Source organism: Macrotis lagotis, chromosome 1, assembly GCF_037893015.1.
Source record: "Macrotis lagotis isolate mMagLag1 chromosome 1, bilby.v1.9.chrom.fasta, whole genome shotgun sequence".
Classification (NCBI taxonomy): Eukaryota; Metazoa; Chordata; class Mammalia; order Peramelemorphia; family Peramelidae; genus Macrotis; species Macrotis lagotis.
Window position 1 is genome coordinate 479,207,828 of NC_133658.1, and position 21,947 is coordinate 479,229,774.

Below are 21,947 nucleotides of genomic sequence, written 5' to 3' on the forward strand. Positions count from 1 at the left end.
AATGCTAATGTCTTTGGAGATATTTGATGTTTTAAAATTTTTGTTGTGTTTTTAAGGAAAATGGGAAAGAAACTTAGGTGTTCAAGCTCCAAATCTTTCTAGCTAAATAGACATGAGAAAAATCATTTGACAAGTCAGTTTTGATTTCTATAAAATGAGGATAATAGTATATTATCTATTTTATTTGGATGGCTGTTGTGGTAAAAATGTTTTATAAACCTTAAAATGAATAACTGCGAACTATTATTGAGCCTTTTACTCAGATACACATCAAACCCACCATGACAACAAAGTGGGATGATGAACTCTGATGGATAGTTGAAATGACAAAGAATTTAAGATTAGCTCACTAACAGATCAGGAAGGAAGATGTCAGACAATAACTCTAGGAGGAAACAGAAAGTGAGATCTCAAATCATTGAAAAAAAATATTGAGGAAGTTATCAGGTGACTTTTTTATTTTCCTATTCAGATCAAATGATTTATTAAAGTTTAAGTAATAATTGTATTAATTTATAAAGCTATTTTCTCCAATAATCATGGAGGAAATAGGAAAAAAAATCTCTCAAACTTTGTATTTCAGTTTGTTGAATAGTTAATGAGCTTTGTTTATGCTCAAATGACTTGGAAAATTAAAGAAGGTTTATTAAACTGAAAGCCTTTAAGTAGAGGCAGAGTATTTGCCCTGAACCAGTGTTTAGCAGTCATAGGTTTACATGTTTGGTCAAGCTTCTTGTGTTTGTTTCTAAAAATCAGAAGCAAATTACAATTGGGCTTAGGGGGCAAGAAAATTTTTTAGGTAAGATCTTTTATAGGAAAAAGTTCTCATGCATAGAATTTTTTAGTTTTAATTAGCATAGATTTTTCTCCTTCCCCAGTAGTTAGATGTGTGTGTGTGCATGTGCTGTTTTGTGTGTGTGTGTGTGTGTAAACATCGATGATCAAGTAGGACTGCAATTTTAAAGACATCAAAAAGCCCAGAGAGATTTTCAACTTTTTATACTAGTTTCTTCAATATAAACAATGTTGATTTTTTTTAACCTGAAAGATCTAGATCTATTTGCATAACTTACAAAATGTTACCTTGTCATTCATGTTCTTCTTGTGTGCCCTTCAGAGGCACAGATTGTATCCCCTTCTCTCCTTAATACATTGTTAGCAAAAATTACCATAGTATAAATTGTCTTTGGCCTGAGAACAACACCAAGGGGTCAGTGATATAACTGAACTAGCACTAGATTTCCAGCCACATTAACTCCCAATGGTGTCCTAATTATAACGCTATTACAGAGACAGCTGGGTGGCTCAGTAGATAGAGAGCACCAGACCTAGTGTCAGGAAGATCTGAGTTCTAATCAGCTTCAGATGCTTACTAGCTATATGATCTTGAGCAGGTCACTTAACCTGTTTGCCTCTTTCCTCAACTGTAAATCAGAGGTAATAATAGTATCTACTCCCAGGACTGTTGTGAAAATACTATTTATAGGAGCAGCTAGGTGGCACAGTGGATAGAGCACTGGCCCTGGAGTCAGGAGGACCTGAGTTCAAATTTGATCTCAGACATATGATAATTTCCTAGTTGTGTGACCTTGGGCAAGTCACTTAACCCCATTGCCTTGCCCCCCCCAAAAAAAACTAAAAGAAAGATACTACTTGTAAAAGTGCTTTGCAAACCATGAAGCATTATCTAAGTGTTAGTTACTATCATTCTTCTTATGAAACTCATTCAATGGTTGACAGGTTAAGATCTAAATGTGACACTCTTCTGCCCACTGGTTCCCCATTATATTTCTAAATAAAAGTATAAATTTCTGACTCTGGCAGCTGTGGTAGGGGTAGGAACAAATGTTTGCAAGGTTCTTCCATCATGCAGGTTAGTTATGAATTTTTTCCTTAAGTTTTTTTATACTATAGCGCTAACCTATCTTCTAAACTTATTTAATTCTGCTTTTCTTTACGTATTCTAAGTTTCCACTAAACTGGATCCTTCCTTATCATCTTTCCTCTTTTCCATGCCTTTCCATCCTGTCCCTAAATCTGGAATGACCTCTTTCAATTACCCGTTCCACTTCCATCTCTTGAAGTCCCTGATCTTCAAGTCCAAATCCAGAAGCCAATTGCATGAAGGGTTTCCTCACAACCAGGAAAATTGATCTTGTTTTCATTCCTCCTCTTTTCCTGTAAGTTTTGCTCATTTCTCTCCTTTATTCACATTCTCTCCCTACAGTTATGTGTATATTTAGCCTTCTGCAAGAAGAGGGATTAGGTCTTTTTTATATTCCTTGTTTCCAGGGTTCAGTAATTTGTTCATACTTAGTTGTTTCTCTTTGATCATTCCTAGTCATGTCTGACTCTTCATGACCCCATTTGGAATTTTCTTGGCAAAGATACTGGAGTGATTTTTCATTTCCTTCTCCAACTCATTTTACATATGAAGAACTGAAGAAAACAGGGTTAAGTGACTTGCCTAGGGTCACACAGGCCAGATTTGAACTTAGGAAGATTAGTCTTCCAAACTCTGGTCCCTGAACTTATCCACTGTACCACCTAGCACTTAGTAATTATTTGTTGAATTGGGCTCCATTTTAAAATTATTAATCACTTAATCAATTTACTTAATACATTTTCATGGGACCAATTAATTAGTGACCATAGATAGGTAATATACCTATATATGTCCATATATATATAAAAATGTACATGCACACACACATATTATAATCAAGAGTTCCTGATGGTCTCAATGTAATAGATAATTGGAGGCATTTGCAGCTACCAAGTATTGAGAATCTTACCTTGTACATCTATCTCTGCAAATGAATTTTCCTATGATCTTATTAAGTCAATCAATTTCTTAATCTTTATAATGAAAACGATTTTTATAAAATGTTCCCAAAATATCCCAAGGCATATTATAATCCCTACATTATTATTACTGAATAATCATATGACTTCGAAAAAGATCTATCTTTCACAGACAGTGAATATTTTTGGAAAATGATGTTCTTTAGTGTATGTATCATCCTTGTTGCTTTAAAAATCACCTGTCACTCACATCAACCACTGTACATCTGAAATAACCTGAGAATTCCTAAAGCTGGCTCTCTTATTAAAATTGAGGGGGTGAGGAGGGGTGTCATCAGAATATTCCCTATGATTGGCCTAGTTTCTAGGAATTCTTCTTCTTGATTCATTATAGTCTGAATCTACTCTTTTTAAAAACTCAAATCATTTTAGGGATTTGTTTTTAAGAAACAAATATTTTTGAAAAGAAAAAGAAAGTATAATACAAAAAAGAAAGTATAATACAATGCCAATGTCTGGTACATTTCTTGTTAAATAATTAGATAATTTGAAAAGACAAAATTCTGAATAAATGACCATCAAAGAAAGTCTGTTAGCAGTTTCATAATTTAATGAAAAAGTATTTGTAAAAAGGGGACATTTGAAAAAGACCAAGTTTATCTTGGAAAATTGAATATATATATATACGTGTATATATATATATGTATATATACATATATATAAAAAACAAAATGCAAACAAAAAAATTAACAAATAAGGTTAAGAGGTAATACTTTAAACAACAGTTAACCACCAAACACATACAGTAAAAACTAGCAAATACACTTTGGGGACAACACTTGAGAGCTATACAACCAAGGCTCCTTCATTTACCTAGTAAAATCCCGTAAAAAATATCAAAACTATTTCCCTGACTGGAAATACTTTAGTCACCATCCCCAAAATGGTAAAATATCTGGAATTTGGCTGAAGCACCATTTCTGTGTTAGTTGCTGTTGTTGTTTTTTCCCACACACTCATTTCTGAAAGGCATTCAACAACATGGCTGCTTGGCTGACCTCTTAAGCAAAGTTTTCTCAAGGCAGTGCTACCATTACGGTATCATACTAATAAATAGCTAAGAAAAACTCAAAGAAAATCTCAGGATACTTAGAGTACAAATAAGGTGAAAATTAACTTATTCATTCTGAATGACACATGACTTAAGAACACAAAGCATTTTCCATTAAAATAAAATATATGGAATTTAAAATGCTCTACTGCATATTTACACATGGGCACATGTACCCACATGCAGGAAGTATCTTTAATATGTAATTCAAGAAAGGCAAAGTATAGGAATATATATATGCATGTATATACATACATATATATATATATATATATATATATAAAACATGATAAATTAAAAAAACTGAAAAGAAACAGTTGTAAGGATGCAAAGTCAAATAGAGGAAAGAAGCAAAGCTGCCAAATATACCTCATTTCCCAAGAGAACTGGCCCTGAACTTCCACCACCAAAATAATGGAAATAAAATTAAATATGAAAATTTAAATTTATTTTTAAAAATAAAAAAATGGCCTTTAAAAATATTTATTGATCATTGCTATTGTGCTTTCCCAAACTAGAAGCAAGAAAATATTAAATTAAGGCTGTGAAAAAACCCCAGAGTTGGCATTTACTGTCAGCTATGGTGCTTCTTAAATTAGATATGCAACATTTTTTCCTCTTAGAAAAGGGACAAATGCAATAATTATCCCCAGCAAAAAATATGAGGTGGAAGGGTTTAGAATTAGAAAGCCTGTGACGTCTCAAAAGAAAACAAAGGGCTTTTAGTTTGGGATATTGCTTCCAATATGAGTTTGATAAGCAGCTTAATATGTCCATATGTGTTCAACATATGCTTGCAAATTCTGTTTGGCAATAAAAATGTGCTTCAAAATAAAAGCAAACATACAAAACTGTCAGACAAAAATGAATTTAGTCAAGCTTATTATTATTAATTATTATTAATTATTATTATTTTTAAATACCAGGTATAAATAGCCCCGAGGGAGAGAAGGTCTCATTTGAGGGAGGGCCCTGGTGTCCTCCTCCATGATTGCCTAAATTTAAACATCAGAGCATTTTCCTTTAAAGTAGTACCTCTACTTTTGTAAACACTATCCACAAATTAGCCATTTGTACTTGTTAGCTGGGTAATATATTTACAAGTGCATTCCCAAACAAGCAATCCTATATACAGGCACCAAAAATTAAAGTTCTAGAGGGGTAATATTTACAGAATAAAGCAAGGTATTCTGGAAAAAAACACGCAACCTTTTCGCAAGGGGATAAAGAAAAGGGCTTATCTAGAGGTCAGTGAGTTTGGCAGCATCCATACTGTTGGTCTCTTGGTCCATACTCTGAAGACAGTTTATAGAATTCCACAAAATTTATAGACTGATGGCAGAGTAGGACCTCAGTTTAGTAGTTAGGTACTGCAGGAGCAATAGGAATGTAGTTGTAGTGTCTGCAAAACATACCCTTTTGCAACCCTTTAACAAAGCAAGAGTTTGTAATTCCTACGGCTACCAGTGGTAACCTGGCACTTCAATTACTTATTGCTAACAATAAGTCTTGTTGAGAACCTGGGGAATGAAAATAGGTTCCTAAGTAAAAAGTCAACCAAAAGTATTCCTGAGCGCCTACTATATGCTCTGCTATGCCTTGTCTCATGCATGCACCAGATATCTCTCTCTCTCTCACACACACACACACACACACTCCCTATAACAGAACTAAAATCAATTAAAAATCTGCTGACTCTCTATATGCCCTTGCAGAAGCTGGGTTTTTAAGTCTTTATAAAACTGCCGGCCATTTCACTGTTGAACAGTTACTTCAACCTTTTCATTACGTTTCCTCCTAACATAGGCATCATATTCAAGAATCCTTTGGTGTTTAGATTTGCACCAATACACTGGGATTATACAAATGTTGAGTTACCCTTTCAAGTTTCTAATCACCTTTGCACTGAACTGTGGGAGATCATACTTGTTTTATTTCTGCTGCGACAATCTCTTCCAAAATCTTTGGAAGGACTTTCCCTGTCGGAGCTGTTTCTTCTTATCCTGACTTGTTCTTTATTCTCATCACTCTCTGCTTCAGAGTCACTAAGTTCCAAATCGGGGCAGTACCCATCATTTTCCTGATACGGTGCTCCTCCTGTCTGATAATCAAGAGTCTGTTTACTCCACAAACGCTCCTTGGTGTTGAGTCTTCTAGTTGACTTTTCACAGCATCTGAGGTCTTCTGTGGTCCTCACTAAACTATTAGTTGCCTCTTTAAAGGACCTACTGAAATGTTCAATGGAAGATTTCCTAAAGCTGCTCTGACCAGACAAATGAGTGGAAAGTACAGTCTCTTGTTCATAGGGAGTCTGACTAGAATTGTCTCTCTGGGTGACATCCCCTGACCTGCTGTTACCCATCAGGCCATTGGATTTCACAAACCTAGAATTCTGTTGTATTTTCCCATTTCCAATGGAAGACTGTCCCTGCAATGCAGCTTGAAGGGCCAAAGGTTTTCCAAGAGACTGCACACGATGGAACTCAGAAGGCTGAGTTAGACCAGAATCTTTTGCTTCATTCCTAGAATGGCTGAGACTGGTCAGTAGCCCATTACTCCTGCTGTCATGGGAATACCTGGGATAGGATTTCATTCTCATTTCAAATGTCTCTTGGGGCATCTGCACACTTTTTTTGTTGTAGTTTGGGGCTGACTTGCTATTTTCATCAGGTGAGAGAGGTCTGTTATTGGCTTTCATTGAATTGTTTTTGCAGTCTCCCAGTGCTGATTTAGGCATTTTTAACTTTAAAGTTATTCTTGGAGGTGGGTAAAACAATGTGTTTTCTAGTGCACTTGACAGAGGATGTCCTAGGGTAAAAGAAAAAGATTCATTTTAATAGTCAATTTACATTAATAATATTTTCATAGCAGAGCAACTTCATCAATCCAAGTATTAAATAACATCAATATTTATTCTTAAAAGGACACATCTTCAGAAGAGATGGTTTGTGGTAGATAGGTCAGACATGAACAGGCTCAAATCTTAGAAACACCAGAAACATCACCCTCCAACTTTCAATTCTCAGTAAGCATACGTATACACACACATATCCTTCCTTTCTCTTCTCCCATTCCTCCCAAATTTACCTTTCTATTCTATTTTTTTAGGTTTTTTTTTTTTTGCAAGGCAAATGGGGTTAAGTGACTTTCCCAGGGCCACAGAGCTAGGCAATTATTAAGTGTCTGAGACCGGATTTGAATCCTTGACTCCAGGGCCAATGCTTTATACACTGCACCACCTAGCCGCCCCCTATTCTATTTTGAAAAGGAAATCAAGAAAAGTGCTTTTAGGATGGAGACTACTACAAAAAGATATTAGTAATTTCATACATGAATCATCAGAATGGTCTAGAAATCTCCCTTCTCTGAACTTTTATTCACTTTAGTAAATTATTTCACTTCACATCTTCAAAATATTCCCTTTCATCAACAGATTCATCCAAAGATCTATCCAGTAGTAAGCAGAACTTAAATTGTTAATGTCTCCTCCATTAGAAGTGAAAACTCCTGGAGAACAGGGGTTCTCTCACTTTTTCTATTTGCATTCTCATTGCTTTAAGCACAAAGTTAGGTCTTGGAGTTTTTTTGTCCATTCATTCAGTTATTCATGGCAATAACAGAGCTTTAGTAGCTTTTGAGTTTCTGTGTCTGAAAACATTTATCACCTGTATCCAACCTTCTGGCAATGAGCCTCTCTTAATTAGGCTGTTTTGTACACTATCACCTGTCTGAACTCAAATCCTTTCTAGCTTGAAGGACCAAGTGAATTTGCACTCCACTGACACAATCTTTAAAATCTAGAATCACCTACTTTTGTTCATGCCCTAATGAAACCTGCTATAAATGCTCCATGATTTTAGATAATTAAGACAAATCTTCCATTAAGACAAATCTTCCATAAAGTCAAACAAAACCAAAATACAAGGTATATTTTCATCATTTTACAGGGGGAACTATTTTTTACTTAATATTATCTTATCTTGGTTTTGTGAATTTGATGCTATGGATATTTCCAAAAACCAGGAAAATTCTGGGATGGGTACATGTGGGAAGGGAGAGGAGTCATTAAGCCTGTGACCAAAAGGTCACAAATATTAACTTTCATCCATCAGGCAATCTATCCCCAATTATTTTTTTTTATTTTTTTTCTCCCTCAGTTATTCCTTGTAACTTGCAACTTTGCTTTCTCTGTATAATTATTTTGAGTATAGCAAAATATAGATAACACCAACAAACAATTCTATTTGCATGGGCTGTATATTTCTCAAAATATTCACTTGATTCTCAGTAATCTTCTGAAGTATGCAGGATGAGTATTATTACTATTAGTAATCAGGGAATCTACCATCAGAAATGTTACTCCTACAGCTGATTTTGTCTCTGCCTCTCAACTCCCCAAGCTTTACCAGGTGCTTCTTCAAGCCAGAGGACCTATGCAAGCTCTGTCTGCTGTCATACCGTAACTGGAGAGAAGTTCAGGGACAAGAAGCAAAAAATAAATGACTTTGATAATACCTGGATGACCCCAAGGTGAGTTTCCCAACTAAAGAAACTCTACAACTCCTGACCCATTCAGTTCTAAATCCTATAAGAATTCTTTCAGGTTTTTAGGTAAAGTATTCAATATATATTCAATACTTTAAAAAAAAAAACACTCATGGAATGAGTCTGACTCTTGAGAACATTTAGGACATTAGGAAAATTTAATCTAACACCTCTGCATAAATGTAATTTAATAAGCTGAGGCCAATGTCCTGAAAACAATCTGAGCTAGTTAAGCACTAGTATCTTCCCACTATGGCCTCCTGAGTGGGCAGAGGAGGATCTCCCCGGTGATCAGACTAGGTTAGATGAAGAATCTCAAGGGCCAAAGACAAGATTTTGGAAATATGAAAACCAAAATTTTTCTGACTTCTCTCAGACAAGTAATTGAAAACTTTATTACAACAACATGCTGAAAGGTAGAATGGAATGATGCAAAAAAAAAAAAAAACTGATCGCAGAAAGAAGTCCTGGATTCAAGTCTTGCATCTAATAAGCTCTCTGGGTGACTGGGCATCTTCAGATGTGATATATAAGCCAATCAGTACTGGTAAAGGAAATTTCCTCATCAGAGGCTCCTTAATAGGTCTGACCCAATTAAAAATACTCATCATTGGTTACCTGTAGCAATTTCTTGGTTAGCAAGCTGGACTTGAAAATTGAAGATCTGTTCATGAACTTTGCTGTGGGACAGTTTCAACTTCTCTCTCCTGCTGACCATGTAGCAGAGGTTTCTGACCTAGAAGCCCAATCACCCCCCACAACAGGTAGAGATGTAATTTGTGGAAAGTAGAGCTAACACCTGGGATTACAAAATATGTAATGGAGAAGGGGTAAAGGGGGGTCAACATAAGAACTAGTGAGTAAAAAAAAAATCACACACTGTAGATTCATATGGAAATAACATGAAAAGACATTAGGAATTTCATCCATGAATCATCAGAAATGCTCTAGAAATCTCCCTTCCCTCAATTTTTTCTACTTTAATAGATTATTTCACTCCAAATCTTAGAGGTAAATCCCTTTCATCAAGAGAGTTCCACCCAGAAACAAGCAAAACTTAATTTTTAATTTAAGGATTTCCTCCTTAGGAGTGGAAGCTCCTGGAGAATAGGGGTTGTCTCACTTTTTCTCTTTGCATTCCCAGAGCTTTAGCATAAAATTAGAATTTATTAAATGCTTTTTTACATCCATTTATTCAGTCATTAATCGAAATATCTACAAAACTTCAGTAGCTATGAGTTTCTGTGCCTGAAAACAGTTATCACCTGGTGCCCGACCTTCTGAAAATGAGCCTTTCTTAACTAGGTTGTTTTCTCCAGTCTAAACTCAAAGCCTTTCCAGCTTGGAAGGAACTAGTGAACTTGCACTCAACCTTTGAGAGACCTAGTTCAAATCAGTTTGCAAAAGCTGATTGTTAAATTTTCAGGGTTTGCATTTATACCCCCCAAATCACCAAAAGCTATAAATCAGAGCTTGTTTTAAAATTTTAGTGATTGGTTAGACTTAAAAATATAATGGAGAAAATATTAAAAATGTAGATTAAACTTAAAAGTGTGTTTTGTGTTTCTACCCCCCCTCCTTAAAGTTGGTTGTTAAACATTTACTGGCATACCCCTAACTTGGATCAGAAATCAAGTGGAGGCACTTCAGTATCATTCTCATGTGTGCATATGTTGACATGTGTGCATATATATGTATATATAAACATCCATGGAGGATATAATTAATATAAAATAAGTTTTAAATTATAATCTTCCTTTCAAAACTTTTTTTTAGGTTTTTGCAAGGCGAATGGGGTTAAGTGGCTTGCCCATTTCAAAACTTTTAACATAAAATCTAACTCAACAATATTTGTACTAGATTGAGTGTAAAAATGTTTAATGGGGTAGGGGAAGTAATATAAAAAGTCTGCTGGAAAGATGGGGCAAAGGTTTTTCCTATTGGAACCACAGTCAGCACCAGTCATACACAAATATCTTCACCATGAAAGGTAAAAACTTTTCAAAAAAAAACACTCATGGAATGAGTCTGACTCTTGAGAACATTTAGGACATTAGGAAAATTTAATCTAACACCTCTGCATAAATGTAATTTAATAAGCTGGGACCATTAATGTCCTGAAAACAATCTGAACTAGTTAAGCACTAGTGCCTTCCCACTATGGCCTTCCTGAGTGGGAAGAGGAGGATCTCCCCGGTGATCAGACTAGGTTAGATGAAGAATCTCAAGGGCCAAAGACAAGTTTTGGAAATATGAAAACCAAAATTTTTCTGACTTCTCTCAGACATAATTTCTCTCATGCATAACATATCTAATAAAACCTGTAGTTGAGACCCAACTTAAAATTTTTCACATAGATATAGCTATGTCCTGGGGGGTGGGGTGGAGAGAAGAATAGAAAATATGCTAAGCTATAGTTTATAGTACTTGGCAAGAAGGTCTAGGTAGTTCCTCTTTAAGTTTAGCTAAAGCAGCTGGTAATTGCCTTTGCCCAAGTTTTTCTCCCTGAGCCCATGAAAACCCATAAGTCAGTGTACAGTTTCCCCTAAAATAAGGTAGATTTAGCTATGGCCAGTCCCAGTACTTTTGGTGGGGTGGAACAAAGGGAAACAATTTTCATACGAAGGTAAGTGGTAGAAGACATTTGTGTTTTCAAGGAACAAATTTAAAATATGAAATTGACAGAGAGGCTTTAAAAAAATTCCAATAAATGTTCTAATTTGTTTCTAAGTATGTGGCACTTGGGAAGCTTGCATTAAGTACTTTATAGCTGAGTTACACAAAGGTCTAAGATAAACTCTCAAATTGGTTATGAGCAATACATTATTCCCTAGGGTTACCTTTTTTTTTAAATTTATTTTTTGGTATTTTTTTTCAAGGCAATAGGATTAAATGACTTGCCCAAGGTCACACAGCTAGGTAATTAATATTAAGTGTCTGAGACAGCATTTGAACTCAGGTACTCCTGACTCCAGGGTCAGTGCTCTATCCTCTGCGCCACCTAGCTACCTCTCTAGGTTTGCTTTTTGTTATTATATTCAATGATAAACCAATAGTTCTATAAGGAATTACTGTTTAGTTAAGCAGTTTATCAAGCCTGGTCCCACCCCCATTTTATAACTCCATACATTCAACTTCTCTCACCCACTTCAATAATTGGTTGGACATTAAAATAATTTCACAAGTTTAGGCAAAATAGGCAGAATTAGTCTTGAATACATCTTGAAGGTGTATTATCGTGGCACATAATTCCTACAGCCTTTAACTAGGTAAGTACTTAATAAAGTAGTGAGGGGCCACTAGGTGGCACAGTGGATGGAGCACAGGCCCAGGAGTCAGGAAGACCTGAGTTCAAATCCAGCCTCAGACACTTAATAATCACCTAGCTATGTGGCCTTGGACAAGTCACTTAACCCCAATGCCTTGTAAAAACTAAATAAATAAACAAATAAATAAATTCGTGATTGATTGGTTCTAAATACAGTTGTTGAGAGTTCTTCCTTTCTTAAAAACACAAAACAAAAATAAAACCCAGTCTGAAATTATCATTATTATCCTAACATCACATATAGTATAGGTAATAAAATATAGAATGATATACATTATATCACATTATAATATATAATCATAATATAATATTTATTACAACACTATAATTAATAATAAAAATAGTATTTGTAAAACAATTTGCATGCCTTAAAGCATTATATGAATGAAAACTATGGTGATGATAATGATAATGATGATGGTTATTATTACCTAATCATTAATTTTTTTAATACCACTTGTCAAAACCCCAACACTGATAGGCAGTTTCAGAGGAATAGGAGGGTTGTAATAATGTAAAAGCAAAAAAGACAATATTATAAACAATTTTAATTAGAAAGGGCTTATTTTCTGGCACACAGTATCTTGCTAGCCTTCTTACTTACCCTCTCTAGATCCTGTCTCAGATGCATAAACATTCTCATTCGTGTATGAATGCTATCTTCTTTTGGTTGCACTAGGCCATTTTCTTCATCCTCCTTAGGAGGAAATAATGGTTTATTAAAATTACTTTTTCGTTTTAATTTCCAGTAATTATAGATGAAATCCACAGCAAGCTTTGGAAGGCCAAGTTCTGCAGCAACATCTTCTACTTTTACCAGGGAGTAGAATTCCTCCTCTAGCTCTCTTAATTTCTGGGCCCGCAAACTGGTTTTCTCACTGTCAATCTGGTTCTGATCCCCAGTGCTTTGAGAATGCTCACTTGTATCAGTCAAAGAGCTCTGTTTGTTTTTGCTGTGCTTGAGGCAGTAGGACTTGAATTTAACTTCATCCCCATCATCGAGGATAGTTTTCATTTCTAGGCTATGCTCAAATGCACAGGTAACATGAAACGCTGTAATACAACTTTTTACCGAGCACTGTGGGAAGAAAACAAAATAAAATTCAGCAATAGCCAGGGAGGAAGAGAAAATACACAAGTGTCAAAAAGCAAAGGAAAACCACATCAAGCTTAAAGGATTCTAAGAATTGAGAGATTCTATTATCACAAAGCTTTTCTGTAAGGCATCCATAACACAAGTTTTAATAGTATCTAGGAAAATAATCAAGCCAATCCCTCAAGAAAACAGAACACCAGGGCCACTCGGATCACGAAATCAGATTTTGGCTGTAAAAGGTTTGAAATGATGATTACGAATAATAACTTATTTTTTATTTTTTAAAATAATTATCTATTCCAGTGAGATGGGAAATGGAGAAGTGCCCCTTCACAGAAAAGGAAATAGTGTCTCAAAGAGATTATGATCTTTCTGAAACCATATATCTAATTTGTAGCTGTCAATCTTCAAACCAAGACTATCTGATTCCTTATCCAGTATTATTGTAACTAAACAAAGATAATTAAAATGTGCCAGAAATTGTTTCATTGTTCTCTAAAGGCACAAGGATCATAGAATCATAAATTTAGTCCTAGAAGGAACCTCAGAAGTCATCTAGTTTGGGGGCGGCTAGGTGGAATAGTGGATAGAGCACCGGCCCTGGAGTCAGGAGGACCTGACGCACTTAGTGAATTTTCAACCTATAGAAAGACTATAAGGCAGGTTTTCTCTTTCTCACCTTCAGTCTGCTGGAAGGAAGAAGAATCCTTCTCTACCTTTTTGGGTTATTTCTGCCCTAATTAGGTAGCTGATATGCCAGATCTCTGCTTTGAATCATGGAGTTATGACAGACTGCCTTAAAGCACACATTACAGAAGGAAAATTTTTTTCAAATAGAAGTGTTATAATGATAGTGGGAGCCAAAAGGAAAACTGGAGCTAGGTCCAAATGGCCAATTTAATACTTTAAAACAAAGTTTATTTATTGGCAGCTCATGGTTTGTATGGGCAAAAGAATGTTAAATTGCTCTCATTTTCTTGTAATAGAATTGGGATCCTCCAGTTCTCCTTGGAATGTATCAGTTGAACCTTTCATGGATGCCAGCACCCAAGAAATGATGTATCTCTTACCCACTGCCTACTGAGGGGTCAGGTAAGCTGACATAAAACCCAGTGTCGATGTCATTAAAGACTGCATTGTGATCTGTTAGACTGAAGCAAATAATAATGCACTCTAGATTAGACAACATAAAATATAAGACTTAAAAGAACTTGATATTCTGGACTGGGGTGGCTAGGTGGGCACAGTGGATACAGCACCGGCCCTGGAGTCAGGAGTACCTGAGTTCAAATCCAGACTCAGACACTTATAATTGCCTGTGTGGACTTGGGCAAACCACTCAATTCCATTGCCGTGCAAAAACAAACAAAAGAACACCTTGGATTTTTTTTCTTCCCTTCTTCTCCAAGCTACTCTACCATTCCTCCTTTCTGTGGGATGAAAGAAATTATGTTGAATATGTTTCCTATCATTATCCCTACATCAACATTTAGGACACAGTGTTGAGGATTTTCTATCATTTACAAAATTTGAGGGGGGGAGCAAAAATTAGTTTAGGATTAAAGAGGTTATTTTTTGGAAAAGGATTCCTACTAAAATAACCAGTTTTTGTTCCTAATTAGTAAGAAGGCTGAACCTTGCAGTATTGCCAGAGATTCTCAGGATGACCATACAATTCTATCCAATGCAAGACCCAGTAGAATTGTAGGTATTTGTCAAAAACTTTTGGCAAAGGTGCTAAATCATTCTCCAAGCACCATACTTGTCCAACCCACTATGGAAATGCATTTAAGTAAGGGCTCCTGGAAAAGAAGGTCTCTTTCTTTCTCTAAGATGGAATCATGTGCTCCTGGCTGCTCTCTACAGCTAGAGAACTATGGCCTCTATTCTCTTAGGGCTGTTTTTCCTTACTTCCTTACCCTCAGGCAGTCTCACCTAAAACTTTGTTTTTCAGCCTGTCCTCAAATTTAAGGGCTTTGCCCCAAGGTCGATTCACTGGGTACTCAGCAGTTCATTCTCCTGGCTGCTTTCATTTCACTCTTTTCCTCAGGAACCTCACTGGACCTTTGCTGTTCATCACCCTGTCCTCAAGATGTTTATAAGCAGTTTGTGATCTCTTCAAGAAAAAAATTTTAATCTGTGAACTTTGAAGACTTGTTAAATAAAAATCCTAAGCTATTAAAAAAAAAAACTTTTGGCAAGACCTCCAAGAAAAAGATGAAATCCAAAAACTTTACTTTGTTCTGCTACCTCTTGGCTAAGAAGTTAGACTCCCATTAAAAAAAAAAGACACACATACAGGATATTATTTAGCATAGCACTAAAGAGGACTTGACTTTAAATGTTCTGCAATCATACAATTTTTTAAATTATGAAAAGAGGAACATAAAGGATCTTTCCAGTTTAAAGCTCTGAATGAATTTTAAAAAAGACAAGTGACCAGGTACTTAAAATAAATTAATGTCCCTCAAGAAACTAGAATCCAAAGAATTAATTAATCTAGTATCAAATTATAAATAACTGGATGCCTACATACTAAAGTGGTTTGGAGGGAGCTTGTTTTTATCCTTGACAAAATATTCTTATTCTCATACTGAAGAGAGAAGCAAGGATAGAAGTGGCAGTTTGGAGGTGCCATAGTGCACAGATTGGTGGCAAAGATCAGAAGGACTTGATTTCAAATCTAATTTCACAATTACTAATTGTGTAAACCTGCACAAACTACTTCTGTAAAACGGGAGTGATACCTAGCTCTCAGTGTTGTTGTATAGATCCAATAAGATAATAACTGTAAAGTGCTTAGCATTGTACCTAGAACCTAGTGAGTACTATATACATGTTAATTATTATTAATTATTACTAGCTGTGCAACCCCAGGCAAGCACTTAACCTCTGCCTGTCTCAGTTTCTTTATCTGTGAAAAGGAATAATAATAGCAACTATCTCCCAGAGTTGTTGTGATGATAAAAATATGGCAATATTTATAAACCCTTTGCAAATATTAAAGAACTATATATATATATATATATATATATATATATATATATGCGCTAACTATAGAGGAAACATTTGACTTTTTTTAAAATTTTAAAGCAACAATAATAACTGAAATTTATCTATTACAAGTGACTTACAAAAGAGGGGGAAGGGAGAAGAGAGTAAGCAGGGCAGGTGGGAGAAGGAGAGAGGGAGGGAGGGGAGGACAGAGAGAACAGGGGAAGGGGAGTTGGGAAGCTGCTCTAGTACTCTTCTCTTGTTGCCCTTCTCTGTTTTTCTTGGAGGTCTCTAGCAAAGCCATATGCCCTTCCCTTAAATGTGGGGAAAAAGTTTGTTGCTTTTTAGCATTAGCTGATTTTTCTCACCTGATTCTTCTGGGAATCACCCCTAAGTACTAGCAAAAAGCCTCAATAGGAATTTTTTTGTTTTGTTTTTAGGTTTTTGCAAGGCAAATGGGGTTAAGTGGCTTGCCCAAGGCCACACAGCTAGTTAATTATTAAATGTCTGAGACCGGATTTGAACCCAGGTACTCCTGACTCCAAGGCTGGTGCTTTATCCACTGCCACCTTTATCCAGCTGCCCCCTCAATAGGAATTTAAACCTTAAAACAACTAAAAGTATTTGGAGAGAAGTGAGAAGATCATGACTGAATATAATGATTACTTGAGCAATGGATTGAAAGATGTATTGGAGAACTGAGATTAACTGAAGATAAGCTCTGTGATTTAATTAATGTAAAGAGCTCCTAACAATGAAACTCCAGAAATCATCCTGAAACTTAATAGTCTCAAAGAGTTTCCAGGGATCACTAAGAGATTTTTTTTTTGCCAGTCACAGTATATGTCAAGAGATAACACATAAAACCAGGCTTCTTTACTCCCAGACCATGCTTCCTTTCAAGAGAATGTTAACCATAGTCCAACCAAGAGTGAAATTGGTTGCAATGAGAGGGAAGATAATGTGGTAGAAGAGATAACTAAAGCCAGAGTGTAAAGAATGTAGTAGTTCATAAGAATGTATGGGGAAGGAAGCATCTAAGTTTGAAATCTCAGTGATTAGGATGATCTGTGATTTCATCAACATAAGTAATCCATCCCCTGACACAGATGATATTGTTCTGTGAAAGATCTTCAAGAGATGCTATGGAACAACAACAAAAAAATCACCATTTATCATTTTGTAGGCACTGTGGAGATAAACTTGTGCACACTGAACAAAGCTGGTGATAAGATTGACAGAATCTATCTCCAAACCCATCTTATTCTCTTCTCAGGGACTGAGCTCCACTCACATAAAATGAGAATTTTAGAAAAAATGAAGGGAAGGAAATTAAAAATAACTTGTTTTTGTTTTTTTTAAAAAAAAGCCTTCTATTAACTGGGTAGTTTCCTATATGGTTTCCTAACGTAGTTGAATCATTACTATGAAGTTCAATAACTACAGAGCCTTATTTTTTCTGTAATTTTATTCCTATGGTTGGAGATTAGAGTTTCCGTTACAAGTGCAAAATATTTTTATTGTGATAATATTTACTAAAGAAGAGGGCTTGACCTATTTTTCTTTTTAGGTTTTTTTTGGCAAGACAGTGGGGTTAAGTGACTTGTCCAAGGTCACACAGCTAGGTAATTATTATGTGTCTGAGACAGGATTTTAACTTAGGTCCTCCTGACTCCATGGCTAGTGCTCTCTCCACAGTAACACCTAGCTTTGACCTATTTTTCTCAAACTGAGTTCTATAATAGATGGTATAAATGGTAGACCAGTGCTTACAATGTATCTTCATCTATGACCCAAATTAGGATAATACTAAAAATCAAAACCAATATCTACAATATATGTAGTGTGTGCTACTGAGTTAAATGAAGATTGGAAAGTTACCCATGTAATGGTTTCAGTTTCAGTAAGATATAATTTATGCCCCCCTCCTTTTCTCCTTTCTCCTCCAATCAATGTATTTTATATGGTTTCACGATTTTTCACTTGCCACTCACTGATCTCCCTGCTTTCAAGCTTCTCCCTCATGCTCATCAGTTGCCAAATTGATATTTTTTAAAAATTATGAATATTTTATTTTTTTCAACTATAAGCAAAGATGGTTTTCAAGTCATTTTTTAGGCTTTTGCAAGGCAAACGGGGTTAAGTGGCTTGCCCAAGGCCACACAGCTAGGTAATTATTAAGTGTCTGAGACCAGATTTGAACCCAGGTACTCCTGACTCCAAGGCCTGTGCTTTATCCACTACGCCACCTAGCTGCCCCTTTCAAGTCATTTTTGTAAGTTTTTGAGTTTCATATTTTTCTCCCTCCCTCTCTTCCCTCCTCTCCTGAGAAAAAGCAATCTAACATAGGTTATATGTTCTTGTGTTATACATATATCCATATTAATCATGTATGAAACATGAGTCAAATCAAAAAGGTTGAAAAAAACATTAGTGAGGAAAATATGTATGACAACTTTTAAAAATGGAGCTAGCAAGCTTTGGTCTCATTTAAACTCTATTTCTCTGGATAAGGATGGTATTTACCATCACAAGTCTTGTAGAATTGTCTTTAATTATTGTATTGTTGAAATGACCAAGTCTATCACAGTTGTTTATCACACAATGTTGCTGTTAGTGTGTTCAATGTTCTTCTGGTTCTGCTCTCTTCACTTAGCATCAAAAACTAATATTCTTAAAACAAAGATGTAATTAAGTCATTCCGATCTACCCCCATTCAAAAGGTTTTTATAACTCCCAATTGTCTCCAAGAATGTGAAGAAGTCAGAGAAGCCTGGAAGGATTTGCATGAACTGATGCTGAGTGTGATGAGCAGAACCAGAACATCATCAAACATCCTAACAGCAATATGGGGGTGATGATCAACTTTAATGGACTTGCTCATTTCATCAGTACAACAATCAGAGACAATTTTAGGGTATCTGCAATGGAGAATACCATCTGTATCCAAAGAAATAATTGTGGAGTTTAAACAAAATTTTGCTATCTCTTATATTTTATTTTTTCCTTAAGGATGATTTCTCTCTCAATACATTCAATTCTGATCAAAGTATATCATGGAAACAAGGTAAAGACTATCAGACTGCCTTATGTGGGGGTGGGGAAATATTGTAAAATTCAAAAATAAAAAAGAAAGAAAGTGAAGATGAATTAAGAAATCTCTTGATTGGGTAAAAGAGGATTGTATAAAAACTGGCTTGAAAGAACATAAAAAAATTAAGATTTTGGTGATTGGTCCCTTTATTTTCTGGCAAACAGAGGGAGAAGGAAAAAGAAATAGTATCAGATTTTATGTTCTTGGACTCCAGGTTCACTACAGTCAGTTTTTGTAGCCATGAAATTGGAAGAGACTTGCTCCTTGGAAGAAAAAGCTGTAACAAATCTGGTCAGCACACTGAAGAGCAGAGACATCACTTTGTTGACAAAAGTTTATATAGTCAAAGCTATGGTTCTCCTTATAGTACTGTGTCCTGTGAAAATTGGACTATAAAGAAAGCTGAACACTGTGGAATCAATGACTTCAAATTGTGGTGCTGGAGAAGACTTTTAAGGAAGGAAGGAAAACAAATCAGTACTTATATTAATTCAGATTATTCATTGGAAGGTCAACTATTTTCTTTTAATTTTTAAAGATTTTATTTGAGTTTTGAGTTTTACAGTTTTTCTCCCAATCTTACTTGGAAGGTCAACTATTGAAGCTAAAACTTAAATACTTTCACCACACAATGAGAAGATTGAACTCATTGGAAAGGACCCTGATGTTGGGAAAAACTGGAGGTCAAAGGAAAAGAAGGCAGAGAAGATGATATAGATAGATAGTTTCATGAAAATAACATAAGCTTAGACAGATAAATCTAATGGAGGTTAGAGGAGCCTGGCATGCTATGGTCCTATGGGATCACAAAGGGTGGGACACGATTGAACAATAACAACACTGTCTGCAAGATAAAATCCTTTGGCTAACATTAACTTAAGATCCAACACAATCTGACTTCCACTTACCTTTAGTGTTATTTAGTATGACTTCTCTTTATTTGCTCTCCATAAGCTAGCTTCTGTTCTACAATCATTTTATTTCCTAATTCTCATCTTTGAAGACCCTAATATCTGGAATATGATTTTTTTTCTTATCCTCTTTAAAATTTCTAAAATTTCTTGTAGGGTTGCCTCCTACAAGATCTTCTTTCCTGGTCTCCCTAGCTATTGATACTCTTTCTCTTTGAAATTACTTTCAGTCATCAATCATTTAGTATTTTTTTAAGTATGTAAGGGAATGCCACTTTGCTAGACATTGGGGTTGTAACTACTCAATTCTCCCCCCTAAGTTGTAAGTTCTTTGAGGGGAGGTCTTTTCTTTTCTTTTTTTTTTGTATTGCCAGCATCTAGACTAGTGTAGTGAATATAATGTAAACATTTTATGTGTGTTGAATTGAATCAAATTAATTATATTATAATGCTCTGACTGATGATACTGTTGAAAAGAAATCTCTTCCAATCTTGATAGAATGTACAAGTGTTAAGTTGAAGGTTTTGTTGTTGCTATTTGAATCTAAAAAGAAAGCTTTCAGCAAGACATTCTGGATTTTTCAAGATTTTGTTAGATCTTCCAACTAATATAGTTGGGGAGGGATATCTAACCTGCCAAATTCAAACAGGCAGAAAATTACTTGTCATTCTTCTGGTATTTAGCCAAAGGAGTCTTTCCGTATTTTCTCAGGAAAGAGGATTTCTTCATGAAGCATTTGGATTTTGGCTTAATGACTAAGATTGTTAACACTTGCCAAATTTACTTTTAGAGTTTTATTTTTGTGACATTGCAAAACTTAGGAAAAGTAAATGTTTTGTTGATGTTTGACAGTTTATGGATTCTCTTCTTTTAAACATAATTATACTAGTGGAAGTCCTTATTACAAATACCTATTATAGCGGTAAGCAAAAATGAGGTTGGTATATTTTAGGTAAGGATGGGGTATCATTATAACCTAGATTTAAAACCTATATCATAACATAGATTTAAAAAAATATGGTTAAAGGACCCATACCTCTAATTTCTAATTTATTATGACCTCTCATTTCTAATTTGTTATGCTTGGAACTGGGGCTTCCTGGTTACCAATGGGAGTAATGCTTCATCAGAATTGGTAAAAAGAGCAAGAGTCTCAGGAACTTCTAGTCCATCTTTGAGAAGTCATAAGAACTTCTGGTATTTCTAACTGCTTCTCCCAAATGGGTAGACTCTCCCCCAGGAGCATACAATGAAGATTCCTCATAGTCCATAAGTGGCTTTTAATATCCTTCTCCGCTCCCCACCCCCTCCCTTTGAAAATAAAATACAAATTCCTTGGCTTGGGAATTCCGAGGGCCTCAATAACTTAGATGAATTTCTAGTCTTATCATATTACTCAATGATCCCTGTCTCATTCTCTATATTCTAGTCAAATTTGGTTACTCAAGATTTCCTAATCTCATTTCCTGAGCTTATCCAGTTTTGGTCCCTTTCTTCATTTTATCCACATCTTCAATGGGCCCATCCAATATTTTTATTTACTGAAATCTTCGTAGCACTTTGAGATCCAGCTTGGATGCCACCTCCTCCATGAAGCCTTTCCTGAGTCCCTCAGCTATAAGTGATTTTCTCTTTCTCCAATTTCTTCATATGACTTCAATTCTTCTCAATACTTTCCATTTGTATCATATCTATTTTCTTATTCTATCTATTAGACTGTAAAGCTTCTTGCAAAAAAGACTATGTTCTATTTAATTTTGGTATTCCCCAGTGCCTTTGCTTACTATGTTGCAGCATGCTTTAAAAATGGATGTTGAACTAAATTGTCAAAAAAAAAAGTCTCATATTGTATATACTTCTAATGGAGACATACCTGAATACAAGCTCCTGTCTTTAACTTGCATAAACTACAGACTAAAGACCATCGGCTAGGTGGGATGTGAGAGACTTTTGTGATTGGTTCCATCCTTTCAGGGCAAGCAATGCTAACCTGAAAAAAAAAAACCACAAAGATACCATCATCAATTATCCTCTGGTTTCTCAAAACACACCCTAAACAATA

The 21,947-nt window shown here is 35.4% G+C and overlaps 1 protein-coding gene across 4 annotated transcripts in view; it reads right to left on the reverse strand.

Moving 5' to 3' along the window:
• Window positions 1-580: 580 nt before the first annotated feature.
• JADE3 (jade family PHD finger 3) overlaps window positions 581-21,947 on the reverse strand; it is a 197,663-nt gene continuing 176,296 nt past the window's right edge. For 3 of the 4 annotated variants that reach the window (XM_074213693.1, XM_074213694.1, XM_074213692.1), the window contains 4 exons: window positions 21,759-21,875; window positions 12,394-12,867; window positions 9,080-9,197; window positions 605-6,724 (listed from right to left, as the gene is read on the reverse strand). In XM_074213693.1, the coding sequence (XP_074069794.1) occupies window positions 5,811-6,724; window positions 9,080-9,197; window positions 12,394-12,867; window positions 21,759-21,875 (1,623 nt within the window). In that variant the 3' untranslated portion in view covers window positions 605-5,810. Of the gene's footprint in view, window positions 6,725-9,079; window positions 9,198-12,393; window positions 12,868-21,758; window positions 21,876-21,947 lie in introns of all 4 variants that reach the window. The other variant, XM_074213695.1, reaches the window with a different exon arrangement.